This window comes from Trachurus trachurus, assembly GCF_905171665.1.
Source record: "Trachurus trachurus genome assembly, chromosome: 20".
NCBI classification, from domain to species: domain Eukaryota; kingdom Metazoa; phylum Chordata; class Actinopteri; order Carangiformes; family Carangidae; genus Trachurus; species Trachurus trachurus.
The window spans coordinates 3,047,632-3,071,119 of record NC_139911.1 but is presented as its reverse complement, the minus strand read 5'-3'; the positions used below and the strand labels follow the sequence as shown (position 1 = coordinate 3,071,119).

Below are 23,488 nucleotides of genomic sequence, written 5' to 3'. Positions count from 1 at the left end.
TGACCCATATACATACTGTATTAAAGTGAACTTCAGTGATGTATTGTTGTTTTTTTGCTCTGCCATTAATTCTGAGAACTCACGAGACTCAAGAATCAACTATTGTTGTCTCTTGTCGTGACTCACGTTAGAAAAATCCTACATTACCCATAATGCAACCTGATAGGATCTCTTATAATCTCTCACTTCCTTCGAGCTGCACACCTCCAGTTCCCTGCAGAGCTTCACACACTGAGCGTTGCTGAACCTGTAGGCCTAGAGTAAAAAACAGCAGAACTTCCCTTTAAATCATCACTTATATAGATTAAAGTAAAGAAGCGATGGAGGTCAGAGGAAGTGTACAGTATGTGTGGTTGTTCCCGTCCCCTGAGGACACTTCCCACATAATGAGGATGGGAAGCAGCGAGGCCGAGGTTGATGGAGTCTCTCTCTCCACAGCTCGGGCTTTAAAACGCTTCTATAAGTGACGGGCAGCGTGTACAGTAAAGTCATAAAAATGTTATTTATAGTAATTAAACCACGCAAGCAGCGAGTCAGTCCACCCACCGACATGATGGATGTGGAACCCCCCCCCCCCCGGCCTTCAAGTGTCTGAGGGGAGAAAAAGCTCTGCCAAGGTTCACTTCATTGATGCCGCCCGTCCGTAAAGAGGCCGACACGCGGCCGGCGAGCCAAGAAAGTGAAAGTGGAGCTTTTCCTCAGCGGTGACTGTTATTTACTGCGAGGACACACACACAGAGAGCCGGCGCTCTGCCAACGCCGTAATCACCCCGGTTACTTATTTGTTGTATGGACACGAAGGGAGGAGGGAGGAGGGGAGGAAGTGACAGCACAGGGAGGGATGGATGGATGGGAGGACGAGGCCACGGCTGCACCACCAATGTGTGTGTGTGTGCGTGTGTCACATGTTCGACAGCAGGTGTGCACTGCAAAAACTCAAATATCTTACCAAGAATATTTGTCTTATTTCTAGTGAAAATGTCATTTCTAGCCAAAACAAATCTCATTATACTTAAAATAAGACTCATCACCCAAAAATTTACTTGTTTTTAGATCATTTTCACTTGTTTCAAACAATGTTCACTTGAAATAAGTTAAAAAAAAACTGACAGTGGAGCAAGTTTTTCTTCCTTATTACGAGTGCAAAAAACTTCCTTTTACTGGCAGATTTTTCTACTTATTTCAAATGAAAATTTGTTTGAAACAAGTGAAAATGATTTCATTTATTTTAAGTGGAAAGAGATGAGTTTTGACCAGAAATGAGGCATTTTGACAAGAAATAAGACAAATATTCTTGGAAAGATTTTGAATTTTTGCAGTGTGATCACTGTGAGGTGTGTGTGTGTGATATCCGATCCAAGCTCTACTAACCTTTAACACCTTGTTGTTCCACCTTTCTGATCTCTGCTTCTATCAGACCACCACTCTGATTGGCCTGCTGAAAACCGCTCGTCTCCTACGATTGGTCCGCGTGGCCAGGAAGCTGGATCGCTACTCGGAGTACGGCGCCGCTGTCCTCTTCCTCCTCATGTGTACCTTCGCCCTCATTGCCCACTGGCTGGCCTGCATCTGGTACAGTTACACAGGAAGTGACGCGTGTTGTGTCAAATCAAAACGTTAAATCTTTATTTCTTGTTTCAACATCTCAGAATCAGTCGTAATTTAAACTATTTGTGAGAACATGAGTCTGAGCTACGTTCAGTAGTTACGTAATTCTCTTTTCTTATCTAATAATAACTGTGACCGTCAGTAATGATCGTACATGTAGCCTAACTGTGGTCGTTTCCTCCAGGTACGCCATTGGTAGCGTGGAGAGGAACGGGTCCATCGGCTGGCTGCACACGCTGGGCGACCAGTTAGGAAAACACTTCAACGACTCCATCCCAGGTGCAGAATTTAAACCGGTTAAAGGGATAGTTCAACATTTTTGGCAAATTGGCCCATTGCCATAATCCCTAGTAGGTTTGTTACCTTTAATTGTCGGTGCAAGCTATTTTTAGAACGGCGGAGCAGAGCCGTGAGCTGCTCAGAGCTATGCTACGGAGGCTCATGGGATTTCTTGGTTTCCCTCATCAAACTCATCAAATACACAATCCAACAACTCCACAACGCTCTGGTGGACAAGTTGTGAGCTGCACATTCACCACGCTATGAGATAATAACACAACGTTACCACACAGAGTTGTTTTAGAGGGAAATACAGAGACTACTTGCTGAAAAACTGCCCCCAACAGGAACATGCATCAGCGGTTTTGCATGAATTTACCTCTTTTTACCTCCTTTTTATTCTAAAAATAGTTTACACCGACAATTAAAGGTAACGAACCTACTCCTAAAACTATAGGGATTATGTTTTCTGTGGGTCCAGGTGAGGGGCATGGCTTGTTTGTGACATCACAAAGTTACAGGAAGTCTTAACGACTGGTTTTCTATATGAGATATGAGATTATAATAAATTGAAATGAAACATATGCTTCTTGTTAAAGGATGTTTTTATGACGTCTGTTTAACCTCTGTGAACTTTTCTCTCCAGGTTCAGGACCTTCTATCAAAGACAAGTACGTCACAGCTCTGTACTTCACCTTCAGCAGTTTGACCAGCGTCGGCTTTGGAAACGTTTCCCCGAACACCAACTCTGAGAAGATCTTCTCCATCTGCGTCATGCTCATAGGATGTAAGTCCACACAGCGGTCACATGACACACAGGAAGTGGCTTCACATCTGTACACAGCTCATAATGCAGCAGAGATAAACCATTGCAGTCAGGCTAAAAGTACAAAATTATTGTTGTAATAACTTGCTGCTGTCAAGATGATGAAGCCGCTGTTCTGCTTTTTATTGGATGTTAAAAATATACGATCGTATCAGACATTAGTTGTAATAAAAACCAGATCTCACTCACGACTTCCTGCTTTTCTCAAACACATCTTCAGCCTCTAATCAGCTCAACAGGGACGGCTTCAACTAGACTCTGCTGTTGTTTACTGTTAAATCACACTGAGGTTTCATTTATTTTATTCCCTCATATATTATTCTTCTTGTAGTGAGATCATATTTATATTTCTGAGAGCACATCAATTAATTATTATTTAATAAACTCCATCAGAGCAGCTCTGTGGGAGGTTTTGACCTCACTGATCATTAAAAAAATGAATGATTGACAGGTTAGATTAATTCTCAGTCTAAAAAGGAACAAGTTATGATTATTAAATAAAATAGAAACTTAAATCTGTATTTTAGGGGAAGGCTGAAGACTTTTTCCCGGCATCTGTTTTTATTTTTACCGTCGTCTTCCTTCAGACAGTTTGACGAGACAGAGGCTTTTAACCGAGGCAGTATCAAATTGTTCTAAAACGGAGAGAGCACTAAGTACAGCGAGCATTAAAACGTTTGTACAGATCAATTTGTGTTTGTCCTTTGTGACACGACGCACAAACACACATACACAAACACACATCTATAGCTATAGCAGCGGAGTGGGTGATGTGGACGGTGATGGCAGCTGACAGAGGTCGAGAGGTCGTCAGGATTCGACGTGACAACAGGACAAAACACGACACAAAACACTCTGTCCTCTACAGACACAAGTCTTTAGTGTCAGTCCGACTCCTCAGTCTGTGTCTGTGATGCAGTCGACTGGAAAACACAAACTATCGTCGTAGAACATTTTAAAATAAAGTACGTGTAGGAGCGATAAAAAGATGTGACTGTTTTCAGAGGATAATCAGACGCATCCTCCATCTCTCCTCTGATGGAGATGTGTTAAATTCTCCTATTGTTAAATTCTCCTATTGACCGTATTCACAACGTCGCCATCTTTCCTTACGTCGTCACTCGGAGTGGGTAAACAAACCGTAGAACTGCTGCAAGTCGTACAAACATCGGGAGTCTGATAAACTGCTTTCCTTTCATCACTTCCCGGTTGATACAAATTTAAGGAAGGCACAGGTTGTTAACGTCCGAAGGGACATCGGGCCGTATTTCAAAGTAAAACGACATTTGGGTTAAACTGATTTGAATTAAGTTAGCCGGCATTAGTTGCAACTGCTAACGCTAACGGTAACGTTATGTGACGGCGTTGAATCTTCCCACCCTGAGTGATAATAAGTAAGTAAGTAAGTAAATTTAATTTAGTGCTTTACAACAAGGATAAAATGCAATAAATACAGTACAGAGGAGATCACAACAAATATACATAACAGCACAATTACAGGTAACTTTACAGAGGCCCCATAACGTCAACATCAGTTGAAAGCCTGTAAGCAATGTATATTGCTATATATATATATATATATATAATGTAAGCAAAGATGGCAACGCTCTGAATATGGCTAATAGCTGGGAGAGAGCAGAAGGCCGACATAGTTGTTTCCTGCATCTCAAGAGGGAAACTCAGCTGGACGACACCAAACAGCGCGATGAATGGAGACTTTCCCAAAAATCTTAGAAAAGGTCTATCTGTGTTCTTTCGTGTAATTAGCAGAAACCAAATTTTAAATATTTTTAGTTTTCCCCCATAATAAACAGAAAAACAGACAAATTTTCTGTTTTTTTTATTTTGTTTTGAAACGGAAAAACGAAAGAACGAAGGGAACACAGATTGAGAAAATTATCTGTATTATTTTGTGCCAAGTGTCTTCTGTGATTGGTTCATTTAAATCTGTCTCCCATTTATTTTTGTGGAGGCATCAAGACCAAAGTTATGAGAGTACAGGATTTCGTATACAATAGTATTAGCAATTTATTGTTATATTGGGTTGCAGCAGATCACACATGGTATTTCATCTATTAAACAACACTTAACATAAATAGTTTGACAAAGAAACTATCAATAAGAACCAGATGTTAGTCTCAGTCTTAACTTGATCAGGCCATATATATTTATTTTTTTATTTAACTTTTATTTTGACAGGGTAGATCCATTGAGAGTGAGCTCTCTGTTTCAAGGACGCCCTTTAGCAGCACGAAAAACATCAATACAACACAGTAAAAGTACAGGTATAAAGAGAAGGAGTAGTAAAAAGACTAAATGAAGCAAGTGCAAGTCTGAGTCTGAGATTTTTGAAATCCTCAAGTGAGATAAGTCTATTGATTTTCAGTGAGTTTTGTAATTTGTTCCAACGGTGTGGGGCATAGAAGGAGAAGGCAGTTTTTCCTAATTCTGAGTTTGTGTAATAGGAAGGTTGAGTCTGATGTGGGACTGGGAGCGGGTAGGGAGACCTGTAGAGCAGGAATTTACAGTAAAAGTGAAGTTAAATATGGGGGGAGCATTCTGAGTATTGCTTTGTAGATGAATATATTGGTGCTTATAGTTTGTTTTCAACATGTCCCTATTCTCTCCTCCTCCTCCTCCTCCTCCTCCTCCTCCTCCCAACCTGCAGCCCTCATGTACGCCAGCATCTTTGGGAACGTGTCGGCCATCATCCAGCGGCTGTACTCGGGGACGGCGCGCTACCACACCCAGATGCTGCGCGTGCGCGAGTTCATCCGCTTCCACCAGATCCCCAACCCGCTGCGCCAGCGGCTGGAGGAATACTTCCAACACGCCTGGTCCTACACCAACGGCATCGACATGAACGCCGTGAGTAGTGGCGCGCACAACGCACACATCCTCACCCAATCCCTTCCCAATGTGTGTGTTTTGTGTGTGTGTTAATCAATGAGTGAGTGATGATGGCGCATGAATACACACATGTACACACACGAAGGCTAGTGGAGTATTTTGAGCCTGCGTTGTACGTTAATAGGACGAATCGAAGACTTGTTCTCAGCATGCATGGTCCGACACCGTCAGAGAGAATAGGACTAATGTGAGTAAATGATACACACACACACACACACACACACATGCACATGCACATGCACTCACTCACACACACACATAAAGACACACAAACAGACTCAAACTTGTGCAAGTAAATAGTTTGAAGTCTTTGCAACATGCATGGACCAACTCCAGTTTGTTCTCATGCATGAAGGCTGATTAACTCTTTTCCTACACACACACACACACACACACACACACACACACAGTCTACACTCCACATAACAGTGTGTATTTGCACATAAAAGAAACACAGATGACTTCATAACACAAATTAGATGTGTAGACAAATTGCTTTCACTCCCACACACACACATATACACACAAACCCACACACACACACAGAGTGAGTCTGACCTGTCAATGCACACACACACACAGACACACACACAGACACACACACCATGCATGCTCATGCTCACACACACATGTAGTAGATTGACAGACTGCTCTCTACATGCTTGTTGTGTGTCGACCTCGGCCTGACCTGTGTGAGTCACAGTGTGTAGCATGGTGCTGCATGCACACACACACACACACACACACACACACACACACACACACACACACACACACACACACACACACACACACACACACACACACCTTCTCTTCTGCAGTGACATGAGAGTTTTACCTCAGATGTGACACATGCATGATGCAACCACGGGTACACACACACACACACACACACAGTAACGCGACCTGCTGATGTGAACACTGAACACTGTGCATGAGTCAGTGGCTGTCGTCCCTCTCATCTTTTATATTTATAGCCGATCATGTGCAGCACATGTCAAACACTTATATATAAACTATAAGTGTCTTTCAGCTTTTTATTTGTCGACGCTGATGGTTTTATTTTTTGCAGATTTTCACTGCGTGGTCCAGGAAGCTGCTCCACGCTGCCAGCTCTCTGCTAAAAATACCTTTTTTTTCTCTTTTTTTTTTGCTTATAACATCAGGAAGCCTCCAAATATTTAATATTTAAATTTGCTGGTCGGAGCCCAATCAGCGGCTCATTACTGTCTGTGCAAAGAGGAAAATCTGTTTTGGAGGCAAAGTGCTGCTGTGAGCACGATGTTCCATCAGTAAAGGAAAAAAAAACTATAAAAAAAGCCCAACCCAGTTTGGTTTCAGTGTAATAAGTGAAGCATTGAATTTGATGAGCATCCATGGGAACGTGTTGTGCAGCGTCGGCCTCATTATGCTGCTGCTCCGCGAGAGGCCCAGTGAAGTGCAGTGTGCAGACTGGATTAGAGGACGTTTACAGTAATGATCATTGTGAGTGGAGAGAGAATGAGAAGATCCTCCGTCTGTCTGAGACTGAGTCAATCAGCTGAGATCGCTTCATTACGGAGGAAGACGAAGAGCTGATGAGAGAGAGACTGAAAGTGCTGCAGCATTTAACTGTACAATACGTCTGTGCCATTTGCCTGTGGATTACTGAGTCTGAGTCTCAGGTTGCTCTTTTTTACAGCCGACCTTTGACCTCTATGTGTGTATGTGTGATTATCTGGGACTTATCGCTGGTCCACACACAGCTGTTCCTCTTGTCGTTCATCTGACAGTAGGCTATAGATCTGTGTTTGTTAAAGCTGAAGGTCTCTTCTCCTCTGTGTCTCTAACCCTCCTCTCCTCCATGTGTATCTGTTTTCAATGAGAAATCAATCCATGGAGCGGTGGATAACGATATTTATCATCTACCATGTTACCATGTGTATATCTGTGTAGTCTTATCTGTCATCAACAAGAGATTACGGGTTACGGGGCGCGTTACGTTTGTGTGGCGGTGTCGCCACAGAGACCAGAGCTGGGACACCAGGTCGGAGGCTCTGATCTTACAAGGTTTTTACGAGAAAAAGTAATAATTTTACAAGAATAAAGTCAGAATATTTTAACCTGTTGTTTTAGAGGAGGAAAGTTGTTAAAATGAGGCCATGGAGCATTTTGTGAAGTTTTACTTGAGCTTTTATGCCTTTGTTCTCGTACAATTCTGGCTTTTTTCTTGTAATATTATGACTTATGTTATATCATGACTTTATTCTCCACATATCATGACTTTATTCTTGTAATATTATGACTCTGATCTGATCTTAAGGTTCCTGCAGAAAATCCTGCACAGTTGAATCCAGCCGAGGCTCCACCAGCTCGTGTTTCACTCACACTGTTACTGTAACTCCAGTCATTGTGTTGTTTGGATTGTGAACGCTGCAGAAATGAGTGAAGGGCACTGTACCTGAACGCATCACACTGTGTATTCAGATACATACACAGAACAACAGCATAGAGAATAGACAGAAAATATAAATGAGTTTACCTGCAGAGCTCGGCGAGGCAGAGACGTGTTCACCTCAGTGGAACAAACAGAAGATTGGAACGACCAGCGTCGGTGACGGTCGGAAGTTTTTCTGTTGAGGTGAATTTGAGAACTAAGATGTTTAGTTCTTCATGCATTCATCATCTTATTTTTTTGCTTTGCACCGCTCCAGTGCTTCATGGTAGGAAATACCCAAACACTTTACTTGAATAGGTATTCATAAGATTGACATAACAGCTGTCATAAACATCAATGAATACTTATGACAGCTGTCGTTAAGTGTCATTCGGTAAGTTATGTCACTTTTGATGCAAAGTTGACATTGTTTGAGATGTTTTTGTTCTGACAACTTGACATAAAGACAATTTAAACTGTCATAGCAGACCTAATGGCCAAACTTTAGAAAATTATGTCAAGTTCTCATAACAAGGAACATCTCTTCTCAAATAATGTCAACTTTGCATCAAAAGTGACATAACTTACCGAATGACACTTAACGACAGCTGTCATAAGTATTCATTGACATTTATGACAGCTGTCATGTCATGGTTATGACAGTTTTATGTCAATGTTATGAACACCTATTCAAGTAAAGTGTTACCCAAACATTTTCCTCAGAGTTGATGGGGAATCTCCGGGACGGTGTTTGGTCACGGACCAGCAGGGGGCGCTGCCTGCAGGAAAAACCTCAGTCAGCCGGTTGAGGTTGAATCATGTGCGAACCATGAATTAGCGAGATCTTGCGTCAGTCCATTCAGGAGATGTTGGAAATATTCCACAGGATAATTGAAGGAACTTTGAGGCTTTTTATTTATTTTTCCACCAGTGCAGGCTACAGCTGCTGCAGTCGTACGCCGACACGCTGCTTCACTACAGTCACACTCTCTCTCGCTCTCTGTGGTCGGGAGTTTAGTTAGTCACAAGTTATCTGTGAAGCTGCAGCGGAAAAACACGAGCCGGGTCTGACTAAACCCTTCAAACACCCGGTCTGACCTCCTGGTAGCGCCGGAGGAGACGTCAGGGTGAAACCTCTGGGCATCAGGAACATCTGGACTGAGATTATTAGAGATTAATTAATATTTATTGAGTTGTTTCAGTAAAACTATAAAGAGCCAACCAACCTGCCTGGAGACAATTCGTTCAAAAGACAGACTCATAAATCCATCAAAGGGAACAGATGCAGCAGAGTTGATTCAAGTCTGCAGGCTGAAGAAACTTTCTCTGCATCTTGTTTTCTTTGGGGGATAAAGATGAAACATCACATTAATCTACAGTGAAATCTACACAGTGTGTTTTAATGTGGTTGTTAAACTTCCTCAGTTCCATTTCATTTTGTTTTGGTTTGATTCAGTTCCATCAGATAACGACCAGAGTTGCATAAAGTTTGTCCCGGGAAACTTTCTTGTACGTCGTTCATAAATGATGAAAACGTTCCTGAGTCATTAAACTCAGAATTCATGTTTCTTGGCAAATGCTCGACAACTCGGATATTTTTGGCCCTTTAGAGAGAAAACCTGTTGTTTTACAGGACGTCATCTCACTAGAAACACATGAAGCGTCAGCAGCAGCAGCAGCACAGACGTGAACTTTACCGATCGTTGTGAGCGCAGTCAGGACGGAGCTGGAGGTTTGTTCACTAATTCATCTGCAGTTTGTGCTGCCAACACGTCGCTGGGATGTGAGCAGACAGCTGGAGCCAGCAGCCGCCCAGCAGGGAGAAGACTCCACACACACACACACACACACACACACACACACAGATCAGTCAGAGACGTCCAGCGCCTCGCATCTTGTAGCCAGAGAAGAGGTAAACACACACACACACAGATACACAGATCTCAGATCAGTGCAGAGTCAGCAAAGCGTCCCGAGTCGAGGCGATCCGATCCAGGAGCTGCCTCAGCTGGGTCACGTCTAACTCAGGAAAACTTCTCTCTGCAGTGGATTTCTACACATGCAGCTCTGTTCAAAAACATTTAATGCAGATGTGCTGCAGATGTTTACTAGAAAATATGAAGTAGAAAATGCATTGAGCAGGCGCCCCGTATGCAGAGGCTACAGTCCTGGCTGCAGCCAGCCGGCGGCCCTTTGCTGCGTGTGATTCCCTCTCTCTGCATCTCCATTCCCCGTCCATTAAAGGCAAGAAGCCCAAAAAATATACACTACTCACAAAAAGTTAGGGATATTTGAAGAATCTCCCTATTAAAAGTTGATGCTACGGTGATATTCTATCATGAAAGCCTTTTAAAGCAGAAGTAAGCGATATATTTGTGTTAATATAAGTCTTAAATAGTTATATCTTCTGACAGCAATCACTTACATAGAGTGTTTGGACTGAAACACGGGTCTGTCAGTCACTCTGCTCTGCTCTGAGCCGAGGAGAAAACTTTTCTCGTATCCTACAGTTTTTATCCAATGAGGAGAGAGAACGGCATGCAGGGCTGTGTGTGCAGCCAAGGGATGCGCGTGAATGTGGTGACGTAGGGACGAGGACTGTTATGGTGCGTTCAAGGCAACCCGTAACTCGTGTTTTTCCGACCTGTGAAGTCGTACCAGTTCGATCTGGTACGAGTTCACGGGTCAGAAGTTACGAGTGGCCGTTATAGTGACTTTCACAGGCAACAGGTCGGAAAAACACGAGTGGGTTGCCTGGAACGCTACAAAGTCGTAAGTTGTGACTTGAAGCTGTAATTTACGGTTTCAAAAGCCTGCCTGGAACGCAGCATTAGCCAAAACGACCGGATCGCTTACTTCTGCTTTAAGTAGAAGGATGCAATGGTCATTTCTTTATCTCAAACAAAAGCTAACAACAGTGGTGGCTATAGCAGCACAACAACAATCTCAATGTCTCAGTAACTTGATCAATTTGATCAAAGTGTCGTCTTGGTGCAGAGGAGAGGGAGAGAGAAGAGGACTGTCTACAAACTGTCACTGAACGGTGCTTGTGATGTTTGTGGTTAATCACCTTGTTAGAGAACAGCGTGTTATTCAATAAGGACTGAAACACTGAACAACTGGACATGTGCATTCAAAAGTTTAGAGAAGGTTAAATTAAAGCAGATATCAGCTTCACGGCCGTTTCGGCTAATGCTGCGTTCAAGGCAGGCTTTTGAAACCGTAAGTTACAGCTTCAAGTCACAACTACGACTTGGTAGCGTTCCAGGTAACCCGTAGCTCGTGTTTTTACCATCCTGTTGTCTGTGAAAGTTCCCTATAACGGCCACTCGTAACTTCCGACCCGTGAACTCGTACCAGATCGAACTGGTATGACTTCACAGGAAGGAAAAACACAAAGTACGAGTTTCTTTGAACGCACCATGAGTTAGCAGCCCCCGCCCTTGTCAGGCATCAATTGGTCCTCGTGCTACGTCACCACATTCACGCGCATCCCTTGGCTGCACACACAGCCCTTCATGCCGTTCTCTCTCCTCATTGGATAACACTTGTATCCCACAAGGAAAATTTTCTCCTCGGGTTACAGCAGAGCAGAGTGACGGAGAGACTCGTGTTTAGGCTGAAATACTTCATGTAAGTGATTGCTGACGGAAAATAGGACTATTTAGGACTTATATTAACAAAAACATTCCACTGATATCTGCTTTAAGTTCACCTGTAGAGGTTATAGTGCATTTTAGGTGCATTCTGAAATTTAACCCAAAAGCCAAACATCCCTAACTTTTTGTGAGTAGTGTTTTCAAAAAAAAAGAAAGAAAAGAAAATGTGTTTAGTCTGGTTAGTGCAAGTTAGTCAAGTTTTATCATCATTTGTAACAGTATGAGATAAAAAAAAAAAAAAAAGCAAACAATCATGTGAGTAGATTTAGATTTAGATATTGTCTAAATAAATAAAAGCAGCATCAATGTATAAGTGTATTAAGAGTTTAAATAATGAAGGAGGAGGGAGGTTGAAGTGAGGACGTAAAGCAGAATCTGGATACAGTCATGATGGAGGACAAGACGACTGGTTGTGTCTCAGTGTGTTGAACTTCCTGTGCAGCAGGAAATAAAACGCTGATAAAAACGGAGACTTTTCTCTGTGGAGAAGCTGCAACATCATGACAGGAAACATTTATATAAAACTATCAGAGAGCAGCAGCTGAACGCTCCGTTAACACACAGCTGGTGCAGGTCGAGCCAGGGCCGGTTCTAGGCAGGCATATATGAGGGGGCAGTCAGAAATGTGAAGGGGGCATCATGTGAACACATCATGCTCCAGCACTTTTCTTTCTCTGTGCTTATAGTAACTTCATTGAATTGGGTTGTTGGCTATGTGTCCAACCCCAACCTGGAGAAGTGGATTGCACTTTGTCAGGCCTCTACCTTCAGACCTGTCCAACTAGGGGTCGGGGTGGCCAACCAGGGTCTTAGAGCCCAAATTTTTTACTGTTGTAATGCAAAGAGCCACATTATATGGGGGGGGGGGGTGCATATACCTGAAGATGCATTGCAAACCCGGAGGGGGTGAAAAAGGTGAGTAGCTAAATACCTGTAGGGGGGTCTGGGGGCATCCCCCCCAGAAAATTTTTGTGATTTTAAAATGTGAGTGAAGCATTCTGGTGTACTCTGAGAAGAGGAGGGGGGGGGAGACAGAACATTTTAGAAAAGAACACTGTCCCTTTTTCGGCGGATTTTTGTGCTACTGCAGATAATTTTGTCAATTTGTAGGATTAAGATTATTAAGAGTAAGATTATTCTTCTTTCTGCTCCCTTTTGTTGAGATTTGGGAGGTTTTTGTTTTTATTGTAGCTTTGTTAAAATGCAAGATCATTTTTCTGACTGATTTATTGCCCGATGCCGTGTAGCTATCTCGCTTTCTTCCCCCGCCCGTTGTCTTCGTTGTCACTTTGTTGTCGCTCCACAGAGCACATGGCTAATTAATATGCACGTGCTGACCATATATGGTTGTGTCTAGGGGTTCCGGGGACGGAGGTGCGTTCACGTGCGCAACTGCGCACCGTTCTTGGATCCAGTTTGATTTATCAAAGAGAAATTGCTGAGAGTTGTGCACGCACAGTTTGATAGATCTGAAAAAGGTGTAAATATTTTGGGTGTATTTTCGCCGTAGGGCTAAGCAAAACATTTAGTAGCAGCAGTTTTACACTGCTATACAGTTTTGATAAATGAGGCCCCAGGCCATAAGCCCAGAGCCCAGACGCTCACAGATGAAGCTTCTCCGCGGCTCATCCGCGGCGCTGTCCGTGGTGCTGAAGGTGACAGGTTAACTTGACAAACAAACTGCAGCATAGTTCTGTTTGTTTATCATGTGTGTCAGTTTTGTTTGTGGCTTGATAGTTTAGTTGTTGAGATTAAGAACATCACTCCCTCATCAAACCGGTGATAGGCATGCTGAAAAGAAAAGAGAGAGAGAGACGCGCCTGGGTGTCGCAGCTGTAAAAAAAAAAAAAGAAAAAAAAGAGACGCGCGGAATAGCGGTATCAAAAAGTGTCGGACTACCGGCATGTCTAGATAGAGGGATGTCTGAACCCCCAACTTAACTTCTTTCTCTTTGGTAATATACACATTTGTTGAGTATATTAAAATGTGCTTTCTCAACTTCTAAAATTTGGATTTGAGGGGGCAAGACATTTATTTGAGGGGGCACTGCCCCCTCTTGCCCCTGCGTAGAGCCGGCCCCGAGTCGAGCTCAGACTCACCAACCGTCGGCTCTTTGTTCAGGTTGTGTGTCTGTGTTTGTGTCTGTGTTTGTTCCAGGAGCCTCGACACAATCCAACAACAGGCTGGTTGTGTTACAGCACAGGGAGTGATGCTGGGCCGCTGTGCAAAACCTTTTTTACAACAGGGTGTTACTATAGCAACTGTGAACAGAGCGTGATAGTGATAGTTTTTCTTTTTTTTGTATGTGCTTTTCTAATATTGGTGGAAAATTAGGAATTTTTCTATTTTATCCATTAAAAATCAAAAAGAAAATCACTTTCTCTCTGTGGTTGGTTTAGATTTGATTTGATTTTAATAAATTGACCCTGGCAAAAACAAATAAAAAGAAAATAATCCACTCTAAGGGCTTCTCTAGGTTTCAGTTTGGAGGTTACAGAGAATTTATTCATGTCTCCATGTGTTTGAGCATCGTCTAATGAGACTTTTAAACATTTCATAAGGTGTGTGTGTGTGTGTGTGTGTGGTCTTTAAACTTTGGGGAGAGATGAAAGGAGCTGATAGGGGAATAAAAATGAAGGTATGAGACAGAAAAGCAGTGAGGGCGACATAAAGACAGGAAGCTAATGGGAAGTGAAGAGCGAGAATAGAGACAAACGACGACAGGAGAAACTGAGAGAGTGTGATGTGATAGTGGGAGTCCTGAGCTGCATCGAACTCATTAAAACTGCACCGCTTCTTCATATTAATTACACTCTGTGGATCCTCTCACAGCATCTGAGACCAGCTCTAAAAAAAAAAATCTATGTTTTGGTCTTTTAAAGAGAGAAAATCGTCTCTGTCTCTCATTTGGATGTTGATGAATGGACGTGGAGGTGATTAAGTTTTGTCTGGTTGATTTGTGGCCAACGTCCCATGAGTGTTCACCAAAAAAAAAAGCAGTAAAGTCCCAGTTTATTGTTCCTTTTTTTAAAGCGTCGCTAATCTGTGACATTTATTTGACATTAGTTTGATGTTCATGGTTTTTATGCACCAGAGTGTGACGTACAGTATCAACACTGATCTGAAATCTTCCTCTATCGATTCACACGCTTTTTCACTGCAAAAACTCAAAATCTTTCCAAGAATATTTGTCTTATTTCTCGTCAAAATGTCTCATTTCTAGTCAAAACTAAACTCTTTCCACTTAAAATAAGACTCATCACCTAAAAATGAACTTGTTTTTAGATCATTTTCACTTGTTTCAAACAAATTTTCACTTGAGATAAGAATAAAAATCTGCCAGTGAAAGCAAAGTGCTTGTAATTAGACAGAAAAACTTGATAGTGGAGCCACTATCAGATTTTTCTACTTATTTCAAGTGAAAATCTGCTTTAAATAAGTAAAAAGTGTCTAAAAACAAGCTACTTTGTATGTGATGAGTCTTATTTTAAGTAGAATGAGATTTGTTTTGACTAGAAATGAGACATTTTGACTAGAAATAAGACAAATATTCTTGGTAAGATATTTGAGTTTTTGCAGTGTTCTTCTGCCTCTCGTCTCTTTTCTCTCTCGTTACTCTGCTGTTTCTCACCTCTTCTCTCTCTTTTTTTTGCTCTTTATTACCCTTCTTCTTCCCTCCTTCCGTCCATCCGTCCCCTCGCTCCCTCGCTCCCCCTCTCCTCTCCCTCTCTCCCTCTCCAGGTGCTGAAGGGTTTCCCTGAGTGTCTGCAGGCGGATATCTGCCTCCATCTGAACCGCACGCTGCTGCAGAACTGCAAAGCTTTTAAAGGCTCCACCAAAGGCTGCCTCCGGGCGCTGGCCATGAAGTTCAAGACCACCCACGCCCCCCCGGGGGACACGCTGGTCCACGCCGGGGACGTCCTCACCGCCATCTACTTCATATCCAGAGGCTCCATAGAGATCCTGAGAGGAGACGTGGTGGTCGCCATCTTGGGTAAATAGAATTAAAGTCCACCTAACCCAAACCGAAGACTGAGTCAAGACCGAGACCAAGACCAGACCATTTTCAGTGCCAGTACTGAAAATAACCATGTGGCCTGATATTTATATATATATTCCTCAGCTAAAAAGATGACAGCTAACATGATTTTCTATTGAATCTAAACCAGAAGACAGAGGAGGCATAATTATAAAAAATAGTGTTGAATTGCACATATTTTTCTTGATGAATCTCAGCTTAAAGGGACAACGAGGAGTTTTGGAAAAGCGAAGTGTTTCCACACTACATTTATGAGCCTCCGCGCACCGTGAAATTCTTTGACCGGCGCAAGACAGACTCATGTTTTCATTCATCAAGAATTAAAGTCAGAGGTTGGAAGACGATCACATACCGTCGTAGTTCCCACCATAAACGGAGATTCGGCGGCGTTATTCTCATGACTCGCCACAAAACCAAAAGTAAAGAAACGCTGGTCGGCTCGCCCAGCATTTCCACCACCACTAATAATAACAAAATAACCATAGAGACAAAACCATATATTTATCTAAAATGGACCATTAACAAGTGGTAACGTAGATTCATCCACATTAACGTGAGACTTTTTTATAACCAAATAGAAACTCCTCGTTGTCCCTTTAAAGGATAGTTAATGAAATGTAAACATCTTAATAATGTACTTCTGTACTTCTTTGCATGAAAACAGAGATAACTATTTAGAGTTCTCATTATTTAAAGGTTATAAAATGCTTTTATTTTATTGTTCCTGCTCACTTGAGATCAAATTGCGCTCTACTGTACCGAAATGAGTTTGACCCCCTCTGATCTAAACCATATTAAATGTAAACAAAGTTTGAACAGGAGAACACAGCACAGAAGCTGCTGAAGTCTAACCCTAACCCTAGTTTTACAGATGGTTTAACACAAGCAGATACTTTAGTACAACTATTTGAATTATCTTAAAGTTACTGAATTACGGGACAAGACCGAGTAGAAACTTAAACGATTCCGAGACAAGACCAAGACCGTGAAAATGGGTCTTGATCCCATTGAAATCCGGTCTTGGTGGAAAGTATAAACATCGAAGGGTTAGATTTTAATTTGAATATCAACTTAATTCCTTCATTTTGGACCTAAAAGTGTCAGATCTTGATAAATAACTTTTTATTTATGGTTTAGATCTGATTCTCTTCAGTTTTGCTGCCGCTGTGTGGTTTTCTTTAGCTGATGTTGCCCTCTCCTGGTGGGAGTAGAGAGTTGCACCTTAAACACAACACACCAGAACAGAACAGAGGAGCTCCATACGGTTCAACCATCTGCTCAATGGTTCATTTGCATTTGAGTTGCATCTTACTCACAGATCAGAACAACTCAAAACTAAACTTCCACCACATAGTCCCGTCCCAGCAGCGTCGCTCCAAATCTGTAAAATGTTTTTTTTATTTTCTCTTTGTTTTCCTCAGGGAAGAACGACATCTTCGGCGAGCCCATCAATTTGTACGCCCGACCGGGTAAATCCAACGCCGACGTGCGAGCTCTGACCTACTGCGACCTGCACAAGATCCTCAGGGAAGACGTCCTGGAGGTTCTGGACATGTATCCGGAGTTCGCAGACAACTTCTGGAACAACCTGGAAATCACCTTCAACCTCCGAGACGTGAGTTTCCACGTCGAACCCGGATGATCTGAACAGGGCCGGCCCTAGGATTTTGGTGGCCCTAAACAAGATTTTTGTTTGTGGCCCTGCACTCTAAGCGCAAACACCAAATCACTGGTTAAAACTGAATACAGACGTGTTTATGCCCTCTGAGGTTTGAGGCAATTTTCTCGACTTTTACATATTTTCTTAAATCTATCTTTTTAAGATACTTGCAGATGTAACAATACTCAAGTGTTTTATGTCTAAATATTAGAACCTCCGCTGTAAGCACACTGAGGCCAGTTTGTCCTAGAACACTGTAGAAAGAAATAATTTCGGCCAAATGCTGGAAATTTGAGGTCTGCTTTTTGAAAAATGTCAAATCCCTTGTGAAAACACTCCTTCAGTCATGAGAATGAACTGTTTTGGTGCTTGAAATAGGATATGAATACAGTAATAGATAAGTGTAGAAAACAAGTCTAAAATGAAATTTTGTCAGATTGCTTTTTGAGCACAAATGTTGTCATTCTGCCGTTCTATTTTCACCAAATGTCTCAAATGTGAGATAAGAGAAGCTGAATATTGACTTCACATTACATATAAAGCTCATAGCTGCACGTGCAGACCTCAGGATGTTTAAATGACTTGATGAACCCCGGTACCTTTCTGATCATGTGGCCCCCCACCTAACGGCTGTGGCCCTAAACAACCACATAGAGGGTTTATGCCAGGGGCCGGCCCTGGATCTGAAGCTCACGGATGATTGTTCTGGTGTTAATCATCTGTTATGTTAAGCCACAGAATTAATGCTGAGTCATTATTGTTCCTCTCAGACCAACATGATCCCCGGTTCTCCGAGCAGCGACGACTCGTACTGCGGCGGCGGCGGCGGATTCAACAAACTACGGAGACGGAAGTTATCCTTCAGACGACGCACAGAGAAAGGTCACGATTCCCTACGGAGATTAAACTCCTCTCTGATCGTCGATAAACTGAAAAAAAAAAAAAAATCTAACCTTGCAAAACTTCTTGTGCAGACGATGCAGATGCTGGAGAAATCAAAAAGTCCCATAAGTCTGTGCGGCGGAGACACAGGGAGGCAGCTAGCAGCCAGAAGCAGGAGGAGGCGGCGGCCAAGAGGCAGTGGGAGGGGCATCGCAGCTCCATGTCGTCTCACTCCAGCGGTGACGAGGTACGAATCATCAGTCACGTTAAGTTTACATGGACACAAATAACAGGAATAAATGCTGATCTGAATAAAACTGTGTCATATAAACACATCGACTGGCTCATTCAGAAAGACGTTTCTTATCGATCACGATGGGTGGTTCACGCCGGTCGAGTTTCCATGATCCATGTAAACGGTTTAAACAGTGGAGTTGGAATTTCCGATCAGATTTTGACTGTGTACACTGCAAAAACTCAGATATCTTACCAAGAATATTTATCTTATTTCTAGTCAAAATGTCATTTCTAGTCAAAACAAATCTCATTATACTTAAAATAAGACTTGCATACATTAAAAAGTAGCTTGTTTTTAGACACTTTTTACTTCTTTCAAGCAGATTTTCACTTGAAATAAGTAGAAAAATGGAGCACGTTTTTCTTCCTTATTACGAGCACAAAAAAACTTGCTTTCACTGGCAGATTTTTCTACTTTTTTCATGTGAAAATTTGTTTAAAACAAGTGAAAATGATCTAAAAACAAGTTAATTTTTAGGTGACGAGTCTTATTTTAAGTGGAGAGAGATTTTTTGACTAGAAATGAGACAAATATTCTTAGAAAGATTTTGAGTTTTTGTAGTGTAGAAAAAATGCAGATGTGGCTACTGTTTTAACCTGAACACAACACAACACACCTCCTCCTCCTGTTGTTTTAATAACATCTGGTTTTCCTCCTCTCTCAGGGGGAGGAGTCGGTGGTGACCGGCCTCGCCCCTCCTCCGGTGATGCTGGGGAACCCTCAGGCTCAGGCTCCGCCCCTCAACTTTAACGAGAACTCGGAGACGGACGGAGACCCCAAGACTGGGAACACCTGCAACGCCCTGTCAGGTGAGCGTCTGCCGGAGCTGCACACACACACACACAAACAGACACACACACACACACACACTGAGTATGTTTGCATGGGAAGATTGAGCGTCTCGTCGGAGTTCTGTCCTTGTCCCAGTTTACATGCAACAGGGAAAATCGTCTTTAACACTAGGTGGCGATATGCGTCGTTTGAGCAGGTTAATACAGAGCCCTGTCCCGTTGACTTTTCTGTCACGTAGTAAATAACTGGAAATAAATAACAGAGTTCTCAACTACAGTTCCCGACCGCATGCGCCGGTCTGGGCTAAAAATATCTACAAATGACTCAGTCCGGGTCTGGTCAGGCTTTGGGCTTCCTTTTTTTGAATTTTTTTTTATAAAACATATTTTCTCACTGGTTTCACTGTGTGAAATACAATACAATACGAAATACTTGTCCGGTCCTTGGAGACACTGGAATAGTGTTTTAAAATTAAGATGGTGTTTTTTTTATCTTGTATTGTTTGTGTCTTTGTTTTGTCTTCTTTTATTTATAATGGACCCGAGTCTGTAATGAAGATTATCTATCTATCTAATACAATACAATACATTATTATTTATCTAGCACATTTAAAAATACAAACCAAGTTGTCCAAAGTGCTGTACAATAAAAGCACACAAGTAGAACTAATAACAATAAAACTAGATGGGATACAGGTAATGTACAGTAAAAACATGCAATAAAACAATAAAACAGATGTGTAGATATATCAAAACTAAAATGCCGAGGAAAAGAGATGCATCAGCCCTGGTGCTTTTTGTTTTGTTTTGGTTTCTATGCCACATTTTGTGTCGTCTCTACTGTTGTGAAGCATACAGCATTGTCCAGTTGCAGTCACATTAAGGTGAATACCTGCAGATCATCATATAATCTTTGGTGTCTTGGTCAGATTTAGAGAAGACCAGTCTGAGTCCGACTAACACACTGACCTGCACTTCAGTCGTCCAGTAGTTTTTTTCAGCTGTCATGGTAACGTACTGACTGTGTCCCCCCAACAGGTGCGTTCTCAGGTGTGTCCAACATCTTCAGCTTCTGGGGGGAGAGCCGGGGGGGCGGCGGTCAGTACCAGGAGGTGCCGAGCTGCAGCCTGGCGTCGCCGCCGCCGCTCAACACGCCCCTACACAGTCTGAGCCGACAGCAGCGCAACCAGCTGGACACACGCCTGGACCTGCTGCAGAAACAGCTCAACAGGTACCACCACGTGTGTGTGTGTTAGTGTGTGTTGTGTAATGTTCAGTGTTTTAGTTTTGCATGCTGCAGCGCTTGGAGTCAGAGTCTTTGTGTCGGCTCAGATCCAGATCACAGCCTCGGAGTCTGTGTGTGTATTTTCGCCTCCAGCTGAACACTCACAGGTTTAATGTATATTCAAGCTGATGCCTCCTCCTCCGGATCGGAGTAGGTTCAGGTTCAGGTCTGTGTGTGTCAGACCTGATGATGCAGAGCCGAGGAAAATGAGCAGAATGAGTTTTAATTAGCAGGATGTGAGTCTCAGAGCAGAAGCAAGAAGCTGGTGGACTGAGGAGATCCTGAGGGGAAAGAGATTCTTAACTGCAGCAAAAAAAAAAAAAACCACACAGGAAGAGAAAGAGTCAAGAAAACAATAGTGAATAAAAGTGGTGCTCTGTGCTGTGCAGGTTGGAGAGCCGCATGTCCACAGACATCGGAGCGATCATGCAGCTGCTGCAGAGACAGATGGCTCTGGTTCCTCCGGCCTACAGCGCCGTCTCCACGCCGCCGCAGGTAACAGCACACACACACACACACACACAAGCCTTGCTCTGTCTGTCACACACTCTCACAACAACACGTCTCCTCCCCAGGCCTCTCCCTACCCCCCCGGGCCCGGCCCTGGTCCAGTTCCTGGTCCTGGTCCTGGTCCTGGTCCAGGTCAAGGAGAGAGTCTGCTTCAGCCCGTCACGCCTCTGGAGACGGACACGTTGGCGTCTTTATCACAGGTGAAGCACATGAAGCCACAGAACAGAAACTCTGCAGTGAGTTCACATTAGAACCAGAACCAGAACCAGAACCAGAACCAGCACCAGACCAGTCACCGTGTTTCCATCCACCTGTCGATCGATTATCTGAAGATCCATAAATATATTAATGTGAATGAAGCCGGTTCAAGTGCATTTCCATCTACGACCTTTAAATGGAATAAAAAGCTGTGCGTAATGGCGTCATGTGCAATGACGATCATATTGGTGCATCGAATTGTTTTCTTGCAATTTAAGGTGTTTCCATTCATTTTTGTACTAAATTGCAAAATAAAGGGACGTCCATCCTTCATCTTTAACCGACTATCCCAGGTCGGGCTGTGCACAGGCCAAGAGCTGCTGGAGTCGTTGCCTGGAAACCACTGAGCCATGCACAGCCAGCCAGGTTAAGTTGGTAAATAGGCTGCTGCACAAGTTATAATGCAACATGCCTGTCATCAGAAGACAGTGGCGTGTAAACATCTTTCTGTGTTTACTCCACCGTGTCTCTGAACAGCTGGAATTCACAGCGAATTGAGATAAAACATGATCACAACTCACATTTATCCGGTAAAGAACTGTTTCCATCGGCATTCGTCGCATAAACGTTGTATTGATCAAGAGTAAAGCCGATGAGATCGACCGTATTAACATTTTATCGATATTCATGACATTTAATCAGATTTTACTGTTTCCATAAGGAAGTTATAATTCTATATTGCGTATTTGACCTCTGACCTCTTCCTCCTTCTGACCTCCCTGCAGATCCTGGACTCCCAGGACTTTGAGGAGTTCCCTCCGAAGCCTCTGGACTCTCTGCAGCTCCAGGACTCTTCTCTCCTCGGCAGCAGCAGCGGCAGCAGCAGCAGCGCCCCCCCCAGACTGGACGGCCCGGGGCAACATCTGGAGCTGGATCTGGGCCTGGGGACTGGGACCGGGACCGGGGTTGTTCCAGGGCCGGTACTCGGTTCAGGTTCAGGGTTGCGGTTGGAGTTGGGAGTCGGAGCAGCAGCAGCAGCAGCAGCAGCAGCATCAGCAGCAGCAGCATCAGTGGCGACGGGAAGCTCCAGCTTGGGGGCGGGGTTAGACTTTGGGTCGGAGGCGTGTATGGATGCTGAGAGTCAACGGAGGCGGTCCCTCCAAGAACCACAGACTCCTCTGGACTCACGGACACCACAGAGACACAGCTCCGACCCCGGGGGCAGCTAAGGGTCGGGCAATAGCGGGAGGAGTGGGAGGAAGGGGGAGAAAACCGACCTCTCAACCTCTCCTCAAACATCTGGAGCTTTACGAACTCCACGACAACAACGACAACGACACAACCTTTAACCAAAACCACAAACGGAGCTGAGAGACTCTCTGCCTCCCGACGAACACGCTGTCTGTCCGGGTCCAAACCAGATCAGACCGGATCAAACCCGACCCGATGTGACGTCACACACACACACACACACACACACACACACACACACACACACACACACAGAGACGACTGCTGACCTGTAGAAAAAACAAATCCCTTTACTGCTGTATCCAGTGTTGGATGAAGAACAAGCGGCGACAACAACATGGGACAGAAACGAAACGAAACGAAACGAAACGACGAAACAAGTAGCCATTTTACGTCTTGCACTGAAAATCCTACTGATTATTGATTATTGATTATTATTATTCTCTTCTCTATACGTCCGCGGCGCTTCCGAAAAAAACAAAAAACAAACTCACAGACTTTTGGTTTGGTGAATTGTAGTTGTTAGCTGGCCTAACAGGAAACCTGCTGTCCCATCCCGTCCCGTCCTCTCCTCTCCTGTCCTGTCCTGTCCTGTCATTGGTTCCTTCTCGAGAGGCGGAGCTACCGCTAAGCCCCGCCCCCTTTCCCCCCCAAGAGCACACTGGATTGGCTGGTTTGCAGACAGACAGACCTCAGGGGTGGGTGGGAACTGGAGGGTTAAAAGCCATGATGAATTTCTCCTCGATCAACATATCAGCTGCCCGATCGTTCACGTCGTCCAGGTTTGCGTAAAAAAAAAAAGAAAAAAAAAAAGCAGTGAGTGAAGAACACGTGGCTCAGGCAGCGTCGCTAACAGGTAAACTGGCAAACTTCGAG

The 23,488-nt window shown here is 43.4% G+C and overlaps 1 protein-coding gene across 1 annotated transcript in view; it reads left to right on the top strand.

Annotated features, from left to right (window-relative positions):
* kcnh2b (potassium voltage-gated channel, subfamily H (eag-related), member 2b) overlaps positions 1–22,590 on the top strand; it is a gene marked incomplete at both ends in the record, with an annotated part of 295,565 nt that extends 272,975 nt beyond the window's left edge. The window contains 14 exons of the mRNA XM_083995135.1: positions 1,418–1,572; positions 1,793–1,887; positions 2,534–2,674; positions 5,382–5,581; positions 5,748–5,810; positions 15,440–15,692; positions 17,159–17,352; positions 18,168–18,279; positions 18,372–18,526; positions 19,242–19,386; positions 20,407–20,599; positions 21,043–21,148; positions 21,229–21,363; positions 22,147–22,590. Of these exons, the coding sequence (XP_083851261.1) occupies positions 1,418–1,572; positions 1,793–1,887; positions 2,534–2,674; positions 5,382–5,581; positions 5,748–5,810; positions 15,440–15,692; positions 17,159–17,352; positions 18,168–18,279; positions 18,372–18,526; positions 19,242–19,386; positions 20,407–20,599; positions 21,043–21,148; positions 21,229–21,363; positions 22,147–22,590 (2,391 nt within the window). The remainder of the gene's footprint in view (positions 1–1,417; positions 1,573–1,792; positions 1,888–2,533; positions 2,675–5,381; positions 5,582–5,747; positions 5,811–15,439; positions 15,693–17,158; positions 17,353–18,167; positions 18,280–18,371; positions 18,527–19,241; positions 19,387–20,406; positions 20,600–21,042; positions 21,149–21,228; positions 21,364–22,146) is intronic.
* Between the last annotated feature and the right edge of the window lie 898 nt (positions 22,591–23,488).